The 17062-nt window shown below is 40.4% G+C and overlaps 1 protein-coding gene across 3 annotated transcripts in view; it reads left to right on the top strand.

Annotated features, from left to right (window-relative positions):
- The first annotated feature begins 870 nt into the window (after nt 1-870).
- The window catches only part of cita (citron rho-interacting serine/threonine kinase a), a 61336-nt gene continuing 45144 nt past the window's right edge, over nt 871-17062 (top strand). For all 3 annotated transcript variants that reach the window (XM_084704429.1, XM_084704431.1, XM_084704430.1), the window contains exons 1-12: nt 871-1007; nt 1663-1788; nt 2700-2838; nt 3156-3331; nt 4376-4477; nt 6365-6507; nt 6972-7065; nt 7367-7573; nt 8009-8162; nt 9788-9974; nt 11657-11762; nt 12530-12673. In XM_084704429.1, the coding sequence (XP_084560555.1) occupies nt 1687-1788; nt 2700-2838; nt 3156-3331; nt 4376-4477; nt 6365-6507; nt 6972-7065; nt 7367-7573; nt 8009-8162; nt 9788-9974; nt 11657-11762; nt 12530-12673 (1554 nt within the window). In that variant the 5' untranslated portion in view covers nt 871-1007; nt 1663-1686. The remainder of the gene's footprint in view (nt 1008-1662; nt 1789-2699; nt 2839-3155; nt 3332-4375; nt 4478-6364; nt 6508-6971; nt 7066-7366; nt 7574-8008; nt 8163-9787; nt 9975-11656; nt 11763-12529; nt 12674-17062) is intronic.

Below are 17062 nucleotides of genomic sequence, written 5' to 3'. Positions count from 1 at the left end.
CAATTTTTTTGGGGGTGGGGGCCCCGGCATTCCTAAATCCCATGTCGCCTAAGCCTAAATCCACCACTGCTTAGGGACATGCCCCTCTTGTTTTAAGTGGAACAAACGGAAAGCTTCTTTTTACTGTGGTCAGACAGACCACCTTGTCCCACTAACCAGTCTGCAAGTTGAATTACAGTGAACTGGCATAAGCATGGGCATTGCAGTAGTAAATTAAAAGTCCTTGAGCTGCATTGATGGAGCCATGGATCTTGCTTGAAGTAAATATACTCATTGACTGCCAACGGGTGCTGCACTAGGATTCGCTACCAATGGGTATTGCCAACGGGCAATGCAAGCCAACGGGCACCACAGAAATGCCAGAGTAAAGAATACATCTATACTTCTATACCATATCTTGAAAGTCTTCTATACTCTTTGTAAATGCTAATGTTTTAACATGCATGTCATTCTGAAACGATGCAATGGCTGGAAGAGAGGAGGAAGAGAGGAGGTGACATTTATATATTATTTAGTGTTTCATTTAATTTGTTTTTTATGTATTCATGGTGTAAATAAAGCATTGAATTATATAGCTACATAAATTATGTAATTCTGTATGTATTTATATAGGCTATTTAGTTTTGACTTGCATAATGTAGGACTGTTTTCTCCTTTCTTCGGAAAAATAGGGTAAACTTAATAGGTGTTTAATTTATAGTATTTTTTCAAATTGTTTTGGGGGGTTTATATTGAGACAAAGTATTTCATCGGCCTCACACTCCTAAACAATAGGTGGCAATGATGCACTTCATGAATGTTGGTTGCCATCTGCCATGAAGAGCAAAACAAGAAGCAGCGTGACGTTAGCAGAGAACGCGCAAAAATTGAAAACTGACCGGAAGAAGACAATCAGGAAAGTTTCATTTAACGTCACATTTATGTACATTTTGAAAAACATGCAAGCGTATACGCTTGATTTTCAAATTAACTAGACCTTTTGACGTGAAAGGGTGCATGACAATTTGGTAAGTGAGACGTCTTCTCGAAAAGGAAAGAACAAAACACTGTCAAGTAAAATATCTAGTTATTTAATTGTTACTGTCGGCTATGTTCGTGGCTTTCACAGCGGGGCTAACTACATTGCTTATACACCTACTGTACATTTGCAAGATAAACACTAACCATTTACAGTACTGTACATTTGAAATAGTTAACTGACTACTAGTAGCTGAGTTTAGATGACATGGACGTCTTTACATTGAATAAGTGTTTTTCGTATATGATGTCCACATAGTCCGTAGTGTAGACAAGTAATGGACACGGAGCGTTTGAGGAATTTGGTATAACATTTGAATATAACTTGTTGAAGCTTGTATAGCACTTTATAACTTACTGGTATTGACTCCTCTAGCAGCTATGTACGAGAAGCACTAATCCACATCAAAATATGAACGCGTGTATTCATAGTCTCTCAATTCAAAAGCCATCAATAAAAGCCGTAATTTAGTGTAAGATAGTGACGCAATCTGGCTCGACGAGAAAACACTTGGAAGCTACATCCATCTCCCTCTCGATGTCCTGGTCATCTTGGGGCACATCCCTGGCTCCAGAGGATGCCTAAGAGAGCCTCTATCTGACCACATCTACTCACTTACTGCTGGGATTGTTTGGTTTTTCCAGGGCATCAGCTCTCAAGAAATCAAAATGCTGAAATTCAAACATGCGAGTCAAGGAACCATGAGAACCCAGCCCTCCTCTGTGGATCCCATCACCAGTCGAAGCTCCCGCCTGAATCATCTGCTGCAGGTGAATATAGTCTGCTGATGAGGTCACGCCTCACATCTACTCAACTTACTACTTCACCAAAAAGATGTAGACACAGATATGATACAAGCACACAATGTTAATCTTCATATTATGCAAACTATGTCTGTTACACATCACCTCTGTCGTGTTTGTCGCAAAGAGGACATTTAATTTTATGGAGAGGGAGTTTTCGGAGTCTTTGGTTAAACTGATGCTGTGTTTATGCCACAAATGGCCTATCCTCTAATGTTGAAAGATCATGCTCCCTGTTCCCTGTCTCGCCAATGTAGTGATGTGCACGATAGTGATGTGCACGATAGTGATGTGCACGATAAATAATTAGGCACAAAGGCGGATCATATGGAGGGATAGATAATGATTCATTATTGGCACTGAACCTAAAGGCATTGTAGAGCCCTGTAAAATTGTCATTGTATTTCACAATTCTTTTAAACATTTCTAGTTGTTTTCCCCCCCATATAATACAAGTGGTAAGGTGATATAATTATAATAAAAAATTCTGTATTTGTCTAAGATTTCAGATTAAATGTCTGGATTCCACAATTCAGTCTGCGACCGTAATATTGTAAAATGTATTATTGGTCTTTGAACCTGGGTGTTTTGAATTAAGTTACATGAGAATAACACACAGACCAAAGTATTACTTGTGACATGCACCAATGCACCCTGTGTTGAAATGATGTCGCTTTGGTGGCTGATGCTGTCTCACAAGGCTGATGGACCCTTACAGCTGGAGGGTCTGGGAGGCCAATATTGGCCACTGAGGAACACCAGAATGTTTGCCAAGTTAAACTTCTGAACAGTGGCTCTGCTTTGGACAAGTCTTCAAAGGTGTGAAATGCCCAAAAGCACATGTCAGTGAGTTAATGGAAATGTTATATTCCCTTCAGGGCAAAAGCAGCTTACAGCGGCAGCATGGAGGAAGTGTGGGACGGGAGGAGCTGTTGGACGCTCTGGTTCTACTGTTCCAGGAGTGCACGTCCTCGGAACTCATGAAGATAGAACATGTCGCAAACTTTGTCAAAAAGTGTAAGCATTTGTAATGACACTAGATCTTTATATGGAGGCTGTGGTCTGTAGTCTGTAATCATGGTCGTCTAGCAATCCTAACTATAAGCCACATAACAAACGGCTTTGTTTTTTATTTACTTTTGGATTTAAGGGAATCTAAAAGCCTAAAAATACTACATAAGACAAGCGTTTCAATGCGTTTACAGACTTAGCTAATCAGTATAGAGCTTATCAGTGAAGAGCTAATCAGGGAAGGGGAAATAAATACTTATTCATTTCCGCAAAAGGTTTTTGCTAACTTTGTGTGTGTTTTTTTGTGCATTTCTGACCTCCAGTCTCAGAGGTTGTGTCAGAGTTACAGGAGTTGCAACCCAGACTGCAAGATTTTCACGTTTGTGGGCTGGTGGGTCGTGGACGCTATGGTGAAGTGAAGGTTGTCCGGGAAAATTCCACAGGGGAGGTGTGTGCCCTGAAAGTCATGGACAAGGATTCTCTGAGGACCCAGGGAAATGTAAGTAAATTACCCTGATTTGTACACATAAATATATAATTCATGCATCTTCTGACGTTGTGGCTGTGTATGGTGTGTAAGAATGCTAAAACAAGTATTTTTTTTCTTTAATATGAAAAAAATCTTGCCAAAACGGACTGTACCTCTACCATTGTTGATGTTGCACTTGAGATTTGGTGTTGTCCTATTTGTAGAATTATGCAGCGGTATAGTTGAGATTTTGTTATTGTTGCACTGTGTCTTGTCAGAATTTACAACTGTGGACTTCTGGTTTCTTGATTATCTGCTGCTCTTACTTTTTTCAATATTTGTATGTCGCTTTGTATAAAAGTGTATGCTAAATGGATACATGTAAAACATTGGTATCCTTTTTAGAAACAAAGACATTGATCAAATGCAAATTTCTAATACCTTAACAGTTCTGCCAGAAGTTTGACAACAGGAGCTTTTAATGGAGAGTTCAGCCACTTGCTTTCCTATGGGGGCGCTATTGTACTGTGAAAACCTGAGTTGATAATAAAGTCAGATTTCTGAGTGACCTGCAGACAGAGTTTGAACTAACTGGCATCTACATAGTAAGCAGAACGGATGAAAGGGCTGTCTCTACCATAATCCAGTTGTATCTTGGGGCGTCTGTCTGGAAGAATAATAGGGATTGTTTTGAAAGGTCTTCTTGAGCTAGAAAAGGCCTAATGCTTAGAAAAAAGATGAACAAGTGAATTGACTTAAATTTGTTGGTGTGCTAATTGCACTTTTCAACGTTAACACTTGAAAACTATGAGTTTCCATTAGCGTGTGCTTCATACATTTCAACATTTCAGTTCAAGTAAAACATAAAAAAATACTTTTTACATGGTTCTTGGGTGGGTACCCTATAGCACCAACATTTACAGGAAGAGTATTTGGCCCACGGCTCTCTTTAGGTGGATGACTGAATTTGAAAACTCACATTTTGATTCATTCAAATACTTATAGCTGAAAAGGGAAGTCATGTTTTCCTGTTTCATTGATAAGCCGTAAATCTGAAGCATCGTCCCTCTTCAGGTTGTGTTCTTTGAGGAGGAGCGGAGGATCCTGGCGCTGAACAGCAGTCCATGGGTCCCACAGCTCTTCTATGCCTTTCAGGATCAGGACAGTGTCTATCTGGTAAGTCAGCCGTCTCCTCTGCAAGTGTTCTGGAAGCCATTTAAATGATCTGAACATGAGTTGAACCATAGTCTTAGTAACTCGACTTCTAATGGCATGCTGACAGTATATTGTATTTAAAGGTGACAGTAAATTCTGACTGAAGTAAATAAGCATATCATATAAAAACATAATTACATTTTGGAAGAAAAAAATCTTATTGTAGTAATTTAACTATAGACTGAATTGTTTTTATGAAGACAATATATTCATATTATAAGATATTATAAACTATAACAAACTGGTAAGCTAGACTTTGGTTGAGATAGATAAACACAAAATAAGTGCGTTAGTGTGACTAACCTTGCAAAGACTGACCAAAACCGCATTAAAAAGTGTATAAAATAGTTTATGCCTTAACCGCATGTGACAGTTAAATGACAACCATCTAAAACTTTGTTTTGGTCTTGTTTTGTAAGCATGAATAGTTCTCATTGCAACAGAATGCTAACAATGTCTCATTTGATGTGTGATATTTTGCGATTCTGTGTAGATTTAAAGTGCCTAATTTTTTTAAATGTATTGGATATTAACTGTTGTTTTTTATTTTTTTATCCCTGAGTACATATTGTTAGGCCAGCACTAGTTGTGAGTGATTTCACTGCCGTATGTGTAATGGAAACACTAAGAAGATGTTATACATGGTCTACAGTGTCTGGACTGAACAAGTCTTTCTTCGTATTTGATAGTATCTGATTGACAGTGTCTGACAACGGAATTGACTTGACATTCCTCGCTTGGTAAAAATAAGCACAGTGACATATAGCTGTTTCAACATATTCTTACATCTCGTTGTTATGATCAGTGACTTATGCTCTTTTGTAAAGCTCTCTCTTGGAAGTCGCTTTTGATAAAAGCATTTGCTAAATGAATAAATGTAAATGTACGTCTACAATGAACTTGTTTGACAATTAACGTATTGACTTACAACCAGGGTGGGTTTCCCAATAGCAAGCAAGAAGTGTGATGTGATTTTATTCCCCACGAATATTTCTTAATATCTCAGAATATTTTCTCAAAACGAATACATGCTCAAGCAAGTATTCCAGGGGTAGTGAAACACTGCACACACTGCTATTATATATAAATATAATCTGCTCATAAATAGATGTTCTCTATATAATCTATGACAAACTTTACTGTCTCAAATAGGTGGGAAATATGTTTCAAGTCTGCTCAGGCTCCCCTATCTCCCCCAGGCTGCCGTTCTGAACTGTGAAAATACAAAGAATCCATCTTTGTTCAAGTGTCAGACTAGAATCTCTCAGTACCCTGTTGCTAGGTTACATGTCTAGAAGGCTGCTGTTCATTCAGACTGCCTGTCCATTCATGTGCTGGAGATGTGTGCTTGGCTGCCAGAGAACTTACACTCAATCTGACGTCTGAGGCCCTTGCTTCCTGTAAAAAATTAGAAGGAATTAAAACATTTGACATTTTAAAATGCACATTCTGTAGAAGATGGGTGATTTATCAAATGTATCGGATGTTGACGTTTCATTTTCTACCAGCTTGAGATGGACAAGCTGAGCTGTTTTACATTGGCAAACCCAGTTGAGGAATTAAAGTGAAAGTGGGCCAAACATTACCATCAACCCTGTCCACATGATTGCTGAATTGATTCTAAATGCACTTTACAAGACAGGAGTGTAGGTAATCAATAGCACCATAATGCATGAAAATGTTATGGTTTGAGGCATGTGCTTCCTCAAGTCATAACTTCCATAATGATTTTCGTCATTTAAAATACATGAATAAAACGTGCAGGTTGGATGACATCAATTATAATCTGTGACATAAATAAATGTAGATGTAATGTCAGATTCCCTCATTATTATGTTGTATGTGTAGGCGATGGAGTACCTTCCAGGTGGAGACCTCATGGCCCTGATGAACCGGTTTGATGACCATTTTGATGAAGCCATGAGCCAGTTCTACTTAGCAGAACTGGTGGAAGCCATTCATGCTGTGCATCAGATGGGTTATGCCCATAGGTGACGTCTTTATGATTGAATGCTTGTTATAGATGCACACATGTATACATTTAGGATTTTAAAGTTCATTTTTAAGTATAGGGTACAGACCTGATGACCAGTGACACAAGTAGTATTGGTAGGTGTTTTATTGCAGGAAAGGTATGTAAATCAAAAAATAGCAACAACACTGTAGATATTGTCAAAGTTTAAAATTACAATTGCAATTTTATTGATAGGATCATATTTAATGGTTTTCTTTTCACAATCTCTATTGGCATAAGAGTATATTTGTTCTTTAATCTGATGGTCTGAAAGCATCAAATACAGGCCAATCGATCATGTGTTATGTTTCTTTAGCTTACAAGCAGGTTGCACTCAATGACGTCATGTATTATAAGACATAGGGGCCTACATCATTCCTGTTCCCAAACTACGCCTTTCCTATTCCATTTTCTGACATCTGTCCTTTCTTACCCTTCCAGAGACATTAAACCAGAGAATGTACTCATTGACCGCACTGGACACATCAAGTTGGCAGATTTTGGTTCGGCTGCCAAACTCGCAACTGATAAAAAGGTAAACAATATCCCAGTGTACCAGAATTTATTTCATTAAATTAAATCAGATCTTATAAAAGGCCCAGTTAGCGCCGTGTTAGCATTGATATCTAAAAAGCTAAATCAAAAGGAGATAGTGCCCTCTGCTGTCTGAATCGTTACAAATTTGTAATGCGATTTAATCGTCTCAAGAAGTATTGTTACATTCCCACTGCAGACAATATAAAAAATACTTTCCTTTTCTAAAAAATACTGTTCCAAAAATACTACAAAACTTTTAATTTTGTCACGCTAAATGTGCATATTTGTCTATGTCACAGGTTGTAGCTCCTGCAGTGCCTGTTCAAACCCCAGACTTCGTTTCCCCTGAGGTTCTGGCAGCCATGAATGGGGGCTCTCAAGATGGATACGGATCTGAGTGTGACTGGTGGTCGTTGGGTGTCATTGCTTATGAGATGATCTACATGAAATTACCTTTTACTGATAGCACCTCCCGCAAGACCATGCACAACATTAGGAACTTTCAGGTAGTGTCTCCCAAATGTGTCAATAATCATAATTTATGGTTATTTATCATATATAATATGTTTAATTAGTTCAAGACCTATTTGCTGTGCTGGGGGCTAGCTCTGTATGGTGTTGGTGATAATAAACTGTGTGAGCTCAGTGACATTTCCCACAAAGTATTTTTATCTATTTAAGGGGGTGTCAAAACGAGGTGTCATTTGGAGTTGCGGCCTAAGCACTGTTTTTATGTCCATGAAATGAACACAGAATAATCTATATATGTTTTTTATATATAATCTGCAGATGTTGAACGTGCAAATGATAGTATTTTACTCATTTCTTTTTAAACCTAAATATAACACCTGTTTCATTTGTAAACAGTGTATATGTGAAAAAGGGTATAGAACTGCCCTTTCCGATATTTAACTATTTTGTGCCTTTGGTTTCCCTTGCAGTGTTCACTAAAGTTTCCAGAGGAACCAAAGTCTTCTAAACATTTTGTAAATCTAGTGCAAAGTTTACTATGTGCGACACAAGAGCGGCTGGGATTCGAGGGACTTCGGTGTCACCCTTTCTTCTCTAGTGTGGACTGGAACAATTTAAGACAAGGTATGCCCCTCCTAGCTGATCTTTATATGCAAAGCTTATCTGGACCCAAACCAACAATTTTCTTAAATTGTTCTTGACAGTTGTGGACTGCAAAAAGGACACATATAAGTTTATATATTCACTTTCTTTATTTTTATGTTTTTCATTATTAGTCAGTGAGCACCTCAGGGAGATGTGGGAATTGTATTTTAATTAAAACCAATGTTCCTAAAATATTTCACATCTTCCTCCTCATGTCAAAGTCCCAAAGTGTTTGAGGCTTTGAGCTGAGTCTACTAAGCTGCCTGGCAGTGCACAAGGTTGTATAACAACCTTTTGGGAGAATGTGAGCGTTCCATAAATGATCAAATGTTCTATGACTCACATTAGACTGATGTACTGTCATTTTAAAACCTGTCTGTCTTGAACAAAAGTTCAACGGATAATTTATTTTAAAGATAACAAATGTAAAAAAAAACAAACAAAAAAAACCGTATCTCTCAGCGCATAGCACATTCATGCTATGCATAAATTCTAATAATATATTTTAGTGGTCTAAAAAGTGTTATTCCAAATTGTTCCATTCTGACTGCCTACAATAATGTTGAGGAATGGGCAAAGCCTTTAGGCAAATAAATCATTAGATCCTGATTTGTTAGGACAATTGATAGTTCTCACTCTCTCTTTTCTCACACACACACACACACGCACACACACACACACGCACATGCACACACACACACGCACGGGCATAGTGGAGGTGTTGGTGGTGGGATACTGAGATGCAGTGTGTCTAGCATGCAGCGAGCAGTTCCCAGGAAGGGTAGGAGTGTGCCAGACAACTGCAGGTCCTCACATGATCTTGATTGCTCAATCCCAGAAATGACCAATGAGATACTAGCTCCCAGTCTGTACCTGCATTGACAGATGTTATGGACACATTTAGAAGAAAAGAAAATGGTGACATTTACAGCAATATATCAAACAGCCTTCACACTGATAAAGAATACCAACTGCTTGTGTCCTTCACATTTACACTAATGACAAATATTGTCCGGTTTGGACCAAAGTTAAACCATCTAACCACTTAAACTGTGGCCATTATACAAAGACGAATATAATATATATTTTTTGCCATTCAAGATTCAGCAGATAATCAATGTACTATGAGAACAATATGCTTAAAATCCAAGATGCTGTTTGTTTGGTATATTGATGGATTACGTGCTGTTGACAGTTGTGCAGATGGTTCTGACTCCAGCTGATTAGCCAGGGCTGCTGCAGTGAGGGGGAGGGAGGGAGGGAGAGAGAGAGGGAGGGAGAGAGGGAGAGGGAGGGAGAGAGGGAGAGGGGGATAGAGAGGGAGAGAGAGAGAGAGAGGGAGAGGGGGGGAATGGAGTGTGTGTGTGTGTGTGTGTGTGTGAAAGAGAGAGAGAAGGCACAAGCACAAGAGAGGGAGCGAGGGACAGGCAGAGGCAGTGAGAGCAGTGAGGCAGTGTGTGTGCTCGAGTTACCGCACTATAGCCTTACCTCCTCCTCCTCCTCCCCCCCCCCCCACGCCTCCCTTTCTCTTTCCTTCCCCCCATTTTCCACTGCCTCATTTGATGCACATTGACTCTGTTGCTCCCAATCCCCTTCTCCTGCAGTTCTCCCTCCGTTCGTCCCCACGCTCCGCGCAGAGGATGACACCTCCAATTTTGAGGAGCCGGAGAAGCCCGCGCCCCGGCCAGCAAAAGCCCAACAAGGACCCCTGCCGTTGGGCTTCCAGGGCCAGGACCTACCCTTTCTAGGCTGGTTCTTCAGCAGGACTTTGACAGCGCTGGCCAAGTCTGAGTAAGTAACCCCCTCGCATTGCCAGTTGATGGTACCAACATGCCTCCTATAACCCGACGCTGAAGCTTCGTCAGAAACAGGTGGTGGGCAGTGAGCATGAGCCAGAGCCATCGCCACGGCAACAGTCTCAAGGCATCCAATCACGACATGCTGTATGCTGCGCTTTGTAGAAAAGCTGTATGGAGGTGCTTGCTTTGCCCGTTGCCTCCAGTGGGCTGGGCAGTTCCCTGTGTCAGACTGAGGTGGGGGATCTCCCTTTTATATAACACTCTGCTTATCATTGACTGGTCTTCTCCACCATTGTTAAGATGTCTCTAATCTCCTGGTTTCGGAAAGGAGGGGTTTGGAATGAGTCATTCTGTGTGTTTACCTGACTAGGAGATCAGACAGACCAGCGGGCTGGCATGAGAAGGTGCCTTGTGTTGTGTTGCCATTAGAGATGGTTGGTATTCTAGTGAGTGTGTCAGCGGTGTGTTTGCTGGGAAGGGGGGGGGGGGACCCCCCTGGTCTCTTTCTTCTCATTTCTGTGCTTGTGAAGCAGGGTTACTAAGGTTTTCCAAGCTGTTTTTGATCACCATTGATCTGTGCAGCATTTAGTTTGCCATCTCTTGTGGGGTTTATTGTCCTCACCTATAGCACTGTTTTTAAGATGGTTCATTGTGCTTTTGCAATGAGGATGCAGACAGCAGCAGCAGCAGGAGGAGAATGTGTAAATGTGCTTCCAGATTAGTCAGAGAATGGATGGCCCTAGATTGGGGAAGAGAATGTATTTCTATGGTAACCAGGATGTTTTTTAGTCCCCACCCCCACCTCGCTGCTTTTCCCACCCCTCTGGTTTTTCTTCCCTTTCTGCTGCTCTTTCATTTCTCCAGCCCACACCACTGCACATTTCTCCTCCATCCCCACAGTCATCTTGTGGTGTGAATGAAAACAGGAGAGCAATCGGTCCGTGTCTCTTCTGCATGTTCAAAACAAGGCGATGGAAACCCACTTCACCAGACCTAATAGGGATTCCTCAGAAGCAGAAAACACTGAGCCGTAATGGAACACAGGGGAACCTTTCTAGGGTTCCTTATGCTTGTGTTTTTGTCGTTTTCAACAAGAACCTATAGAAAGTTTAAGAAGGTTCATAAAATTAAAAAAATGGAATAAACTTGGTTGGACGAGTATCCACCTTGGTGAGGGATAACCAACTGCATTCACAGTCATCCAATTCATGCATTCATGTAATTCATTCGTCAGATTGAATTGTTCTGATTTCGGGATACGTTCATCAGATTCTGTAGGTTTCTAATTTTCAGAACAAAAGACTCAACCATAAGCACCAAATGTGTTGTCCAGATACATTCATTGAGTTCAGATGAGTCAGCTTTCTTGGCATAGATAATTAACTCTGCAGGTGAAGCTGATAGGTTACTTACTAAACAGGTAATCTTAAAGCTTAGCATCTTGGTGGAGACTGATTAGCAATGATTTTGCCAGCAAGTAACATTCCCATAGATACATAATCAGGAGAGGTAAGAAGAGGTAGGTACTGTTGAAACCACCCAGTTACATTTATATGTTCACTTTATGGCAAAACATATATATCAGGAATTCCTGTAAGATTTCACCTTTTTGGACAGGACCATTGTTTTCACAAGTTTATTTCTGTGTCACATTTATATATTTTTTGCTCTTAGGTTAGCTGCTGCTGGCTTCAACTCCCCGGCCAAGACGAACTCCATGGAAAAAAAGCTTCACATCAAAAGCAAAGAACTACAGGAGACTCAAGACAAATGTCACAAGGTTGGTGCTGCTGCTGGACCCCTTAAATAAAAGGGGTTCTCGAGTCTATCAATGTCTCACCTTGTGAAATGTGTCAATCATCAAATTCAACTTAAACCACGTGCTTTTTCATACCTGGCTAAACACAACACCTCATATTGGTATAAGTGAATTGTTTTTAAAAACTTTGTTAAAAGATTGATTGTAGTATCAAGCATAAAACATGACGACATTATTGCAGTGGCTCAATCAGCAGGTATTTTGCAAATTTAGATCTTTCTCCTAAGTCCTTTGTTTTGGTTATGTCAATGGAAATATATGTTTGCTGTTTTGGCAGCGAAAGATTGATAGCTGGGTAACTTGGCCTCTTGCAGTTGAGGTGGAGGCTGCAGTCAGTGCTACAGTAGTGTTCAGCCGGATGATGCAGCCACAAATAGTGGTAGATCACAAACAGATCACAAAACTCAAAGTTTTGGATCAGCCAAAATGTTTTACTTTCATTTCCATTCATTTGAATATTATCATTAATAATCATGTGACTTTAAGAAAAAAAAACCTGCAGAATACTTTGGCTATTGGCAATTTGGCTATTGACCTCCCACATATATCTCAGTTTTTTGTTAGTTTTGTATTATTGTAATTTTTTTTACTTTTGCCAGCAAAGGGATATTGTGTCTAGACACAGGGAAATAACCCATTCAATTAATTTAGATAAAGTTGAATGGTTTGAAGGATGTCTTTGCCAGGCATCATCATCAAAGTGCTCCATGTGTTGTGTGATTGAGAAGATGGAGCAGGAGATCTCCAGGTTTCAGCGTAAGATGACAGACCTGGAGTCGGTGCTCCAGCAGAAGGATGTGGAGCTGAAGGCCTCCGAGACCCAGAGGACCATCCTGGAGCAGGACCTCGCCACCTACATCACAGAGTGCAGTGTGAGTAATCAATGATGCTCGCTTTCACGTCAGTTAGTTTGATACAACCCCCACCATTCTACCTAACCCCTTCTCCACACTCATTGAGTAATTCCATGAATGAAATAATAGCAACAGAAATGGGTTTGGTTGTTGATTTATTGTTAACCTTTTTAATTACGTTACAGGTAGCCCTGCATACAAAAGGCATAAATACAATTATAATGCGGGTGGATGAAATCAAGCATTCTAATTGGTTGAGAGTGAGTCACGGGGTGTGCTTTATTGAGCCATAAAGTATTGTACGCCTGTTTACATTTACCTTAAAGGGGAGCGTTCCATATTAGTGCGCACTCAAAGGTTGCAGAAGAAAAGACTGTCTACAAGTAGAGCTACTTGTGTTCAGCAGTTTATTGGTTAACAAGCTAGACTAGCAACATTCGGTTAATTTGAGCAATAATATTGCACTGTCCTGTGCTATCTAGCTGGTCTAGCTACTGAAACGTTGCACGGAAGCTCAAGTCTAGCTAGCTACCAGTTCACATCTGCTCATGCTAGCCATTACAGTAGTTGCTAACTAGAAATCCACTTATTTAATTGTAGCTCCGTAGCCACGCAATTACATGACCTGGTCTTGGCTTTTTAAAACAACGTTTTCCACGGATGCACAATTAATGGTACCCAAATCAACATAAGCTAACCTCAACAACAGCCTAATGTTAGTGTATCGAGTCCCAAGTCACTCGCAACTACAGTTTACAGCATAGGGGAGAGTGGGGTGAGTTGTGCCAGTTTTTACTTAAAGTGACTTTAAAGCAAGGCCATGACAGTAATGCTTCCGACTATGTACATATATTTCAGGATGTGGTGCATCCCTGGGAACAATCACTTCGGATCTGAAATATAGTATGTAAAGAATGAGTATTTAAGCTTTCTGAAAAAAAGTGGTCTTGTGGCACAAATTGCCCCCGGTGCGGGGTAAGTTGTGCCTTTAGAGAGAATACATTGGGGTAAATTGTGCCATTGATTATTTAAGTAAAACGGCATATTTTCATCTCAGAAACTGTGATGTAACCGCGCGCCGGGCCTAACAACACCCTTGAACGGATAGGGGTATATATAGGGATGCAAACTCATCAGGGGTGAAAAGGTCGACAGATTCGTACAAGTAGGCTGTCACTAGAGCGTGCAGCAGCCTCAGCGGTAGGCTGTCACTAGAGCGTGCAGCAGCCTCAGCGGTAGGCTGTCACTAGAGCGTGCAGCAGCCTCAGCGGTAGGCTGTCACTAGAGCGTGCAGCAGCCTCAGCGGTAGGCTGTCACTAGAGCGTGCAGCAGCCTCAGCGGTAGGCTGTCACTAGAGCGTGCAGCAGCCTCAGCGGTAGGCTGTCACTAGAGCGTGCAGCAGCCTCAGCGGTAGGCTGTCACTAGAGCGTGCAGCAGCCTCAGCGGTAGGCTGTCACTAGAGCGTGCAGCAGCCTCAGCGGTAGGCTGTCACTAGAGCGTGCAGCAGCCTCAGCGGTAGGCTGTCACTAGAGCGTGCAGCAGCCTCAGCGGTAGGCTGTCACTAGAGCGTGCAGCAGCCTCAGCGGTAGGCTGTCACTAGAGCGTGCAGCAGCCTCAGCGGTAGGCTGTCACTAGAGCGTGCAGCAGCCTCAGCGGTAGGCTGTCACTAGAGCGTGCAGCAGCCTCAGCAGTAGCAGCCTACACCAGGTCCTACAACCCACCAGAACGGTTGACGAAAAATTATATATATTGACTGCAGAGAAAATTATATATATTGACTGATTAATTTATTCTATCCGCTACATATGTAACTATGTACAGCTAGCTAGGAAGATAGTTACGTTGCTGTTAGCGTTCTTGTTTGGTGGTGGTTTGAAGGGTGGTGATGGCTAAGCATTAGGTGGCTACTACGTTTGATTGGTGTTTCTATATGGTTTATGTGGTTGGTTGACGTGCCCCAGCATCACTAAAAAGTTCCAGCTTTTGTAATGCTGGAATCTGCTGCCCCATGGTTCCTCCCCCAGTCCTGATTGTTTTTATTGAACTTGCAACTTGCTGCCTCCCTGTTTCATTATGTGAACGCAAATAGGTAAACAGACCCTTTTTTGCTGTGTTAACATTGAATCTTTTTTTCAACATGCTGTACATTTAAAATATATTCAACCATTTATTCCCATTAATCTACACAACATAGAATTGAAATAGTAAACAAGTACAGGTTAGCAGAATGTAAAATAAAATATATAATATATAATTTAAATGATCAGGAAATACAAAAATCATGCAGTTGGTTGAGACTGTAGGTTAATGGAATTCCATAATTATTAATTATTCCATTTACTTGGATGCGACTTTGAAAGTAACTAAACACCAAAAATAATTCCCTGTAAAGTGAATTTGGAGTTTTGTCTAAACATATATATATATATATATATATATATATATATATATATATATATATATATTAGTGCTGTCAAACGATTAAAATATTTAATCGCGATTAATGTCATAGTTAACTCGCGATTAATCACAATTAATCACACATTTTTATCTATTCTAAATGTCCCTGATTTCTTTTTGTCCCAATCTTTTTTCAAATTTTAATGCTCTTATCAACATAGAAAAGTGGTTCGGATTGCTTTGTGCAAATATTTTTTTTATTGAAAACCACATTGCAATCGCCTGGCTTTGACGAGGGGGCAGAGAATTCGCATCAGCTGTGTGCTTGGCCATCAAGTGGTATTTCAGACTGGACGTGCTGCGATGATAGCTCAGTTTACAACGACAAAACACACAGATCACTGGTCTTGTCAATAGAACCATTTGGCAACTTTTTAAAAGCAAACTTTCCATTCAGAATCTTATTGGCATCCATTTCGGCATCTCGCGCTCGTCATCCACTCAAAACGTAACGTTAGCCTACTACCAGAGAATGTCTAATATCCGTAAACGGGCTCTGTTACTACTCTTTAGCCAGCTCGCGAGCCAAACGAGTGTTTGGCGTGCCTGTTGTTTTGTTTCCGGTCTAGCTAGATCCGGTGTGGTGTTGTAGTTTTTCTAACGTCGGTAGTTGTTGCAACAGCATGTGAAAAAAACTACAAAGTTTGCTAGGCCAAAAAGAGCGTTAATCGCGCGATAAAATAATTGACGCCGTTAATTTGGGTTTGCGTTAACGCCGGTAATAACGCGTTAAACTGACAGCACTAATATATATATATATATATATTAAATGTGTTACGTAAACACATTACAAAGACTGAACTATGCAGTACTGAATTGTGGAGTTAGAACGTAAAACAGTTTTTCAAAAATAAAATGTTCACGATGTTCGCGGCGGGGATGAAACCATGCCTCAATGAAGCAATGGAGGCACTGAGCATATAATCTGGCTCTGCCCTCCGACGTACTTCCACTCAATTTGGATTTTGCTTCAGTACTCGGTCTGGCCATTCGGTACGTAAGTTAGATTTTGCAGGTTGATTTTCTACCGGCGAATCAGCGAACAGAGGGAGTGGCTGAGAACGATGACGTTGTGCGCTAGTTTGTGTTGTAGGTCCGTAATGGCGGTGCATAAGTGCATAAGCTATTATTAAAATAAACAGTTTTTTATTGATAGACTCCTAAGATTATTTGGCTATGCCATTCTAGCATCGATAACATGCTACTCTAGCTTGCCGAGTTGCATAAAAAGGTCCGTCCTTCTCGGTTTCAGAACGAAAAGGACCAGACTGACCCGTCAATATCCTCTGAATTTTATTCTGGCTCATGAGACTCAAACTTATATGACTGTGTAAAGACAATCCTGCAAGGAGCATCTATTTTTGTTGTAAAGTTTTTGTTGTGGAGTCTAACCCTTTTGTTGTAGCGGTATTTGACAGTTGAAAGAGGAGAGGTTTTCTTGAGTGGGCGTGGTTTTTGCGACCTCAGCAGAGTTTGACATCTGAAACTTTTTTTCAAGAGAAATAGCCGTGTTCATTTATCACTTTGAGTGCTTAATGAAGCCCTAAAATTAATATTTATGAAAAATTCCCACTCACAACTTTTCACCAGACGGCATTTAGCTAAATAATAACGGAAAGGATAAGGCTGAAATGGTGTTGTTGTTACTCTTTAAGATACAAATACTAGCGGATGCTAGTGATAGTACAGTCGTATAACTGTCAGGTTTAGCGTTAGGTGAAGAAAGTTCTAGCAGTTATGTATTTCTAACTCGCGACCCCCGCATTCACGAATGAATGGAAAATCAAAGGACCGATGGCTTTTTTATTTGCATGCATTCATTTAACAACTATTTTTAATAAACCTTTTATTTTTGGGGGCTAAAATATGCTATTTCTAATGGTTTTAAAATGTTCTTTGATTTCTTGAAATCGTCTTGCGACCCCCAATTTGAGAACAACTGGCCTA

The sequence above is a fragment of the Hypomesus nipponensis genome, chromosome 9, assembly GCF_054491055.1.
Source record: "Hypomesus nipponensis isolate SF chromosome 9, ASM5449105v1, whole genome shotgun sequence".
Taxonomy (NCBI): domain Eukaryota; kingdom Metazoa; phylum Chordata; class Actinopteri; order Osmeriformes; family Osmeridae; genus Hypomesus; species Hypomesus nipponensis.
The sequence above is the reverse complement of the archived record's forward strand: the minus strand, read 5'-3'. Positions and strand labels throughout refer to the sequence as shown.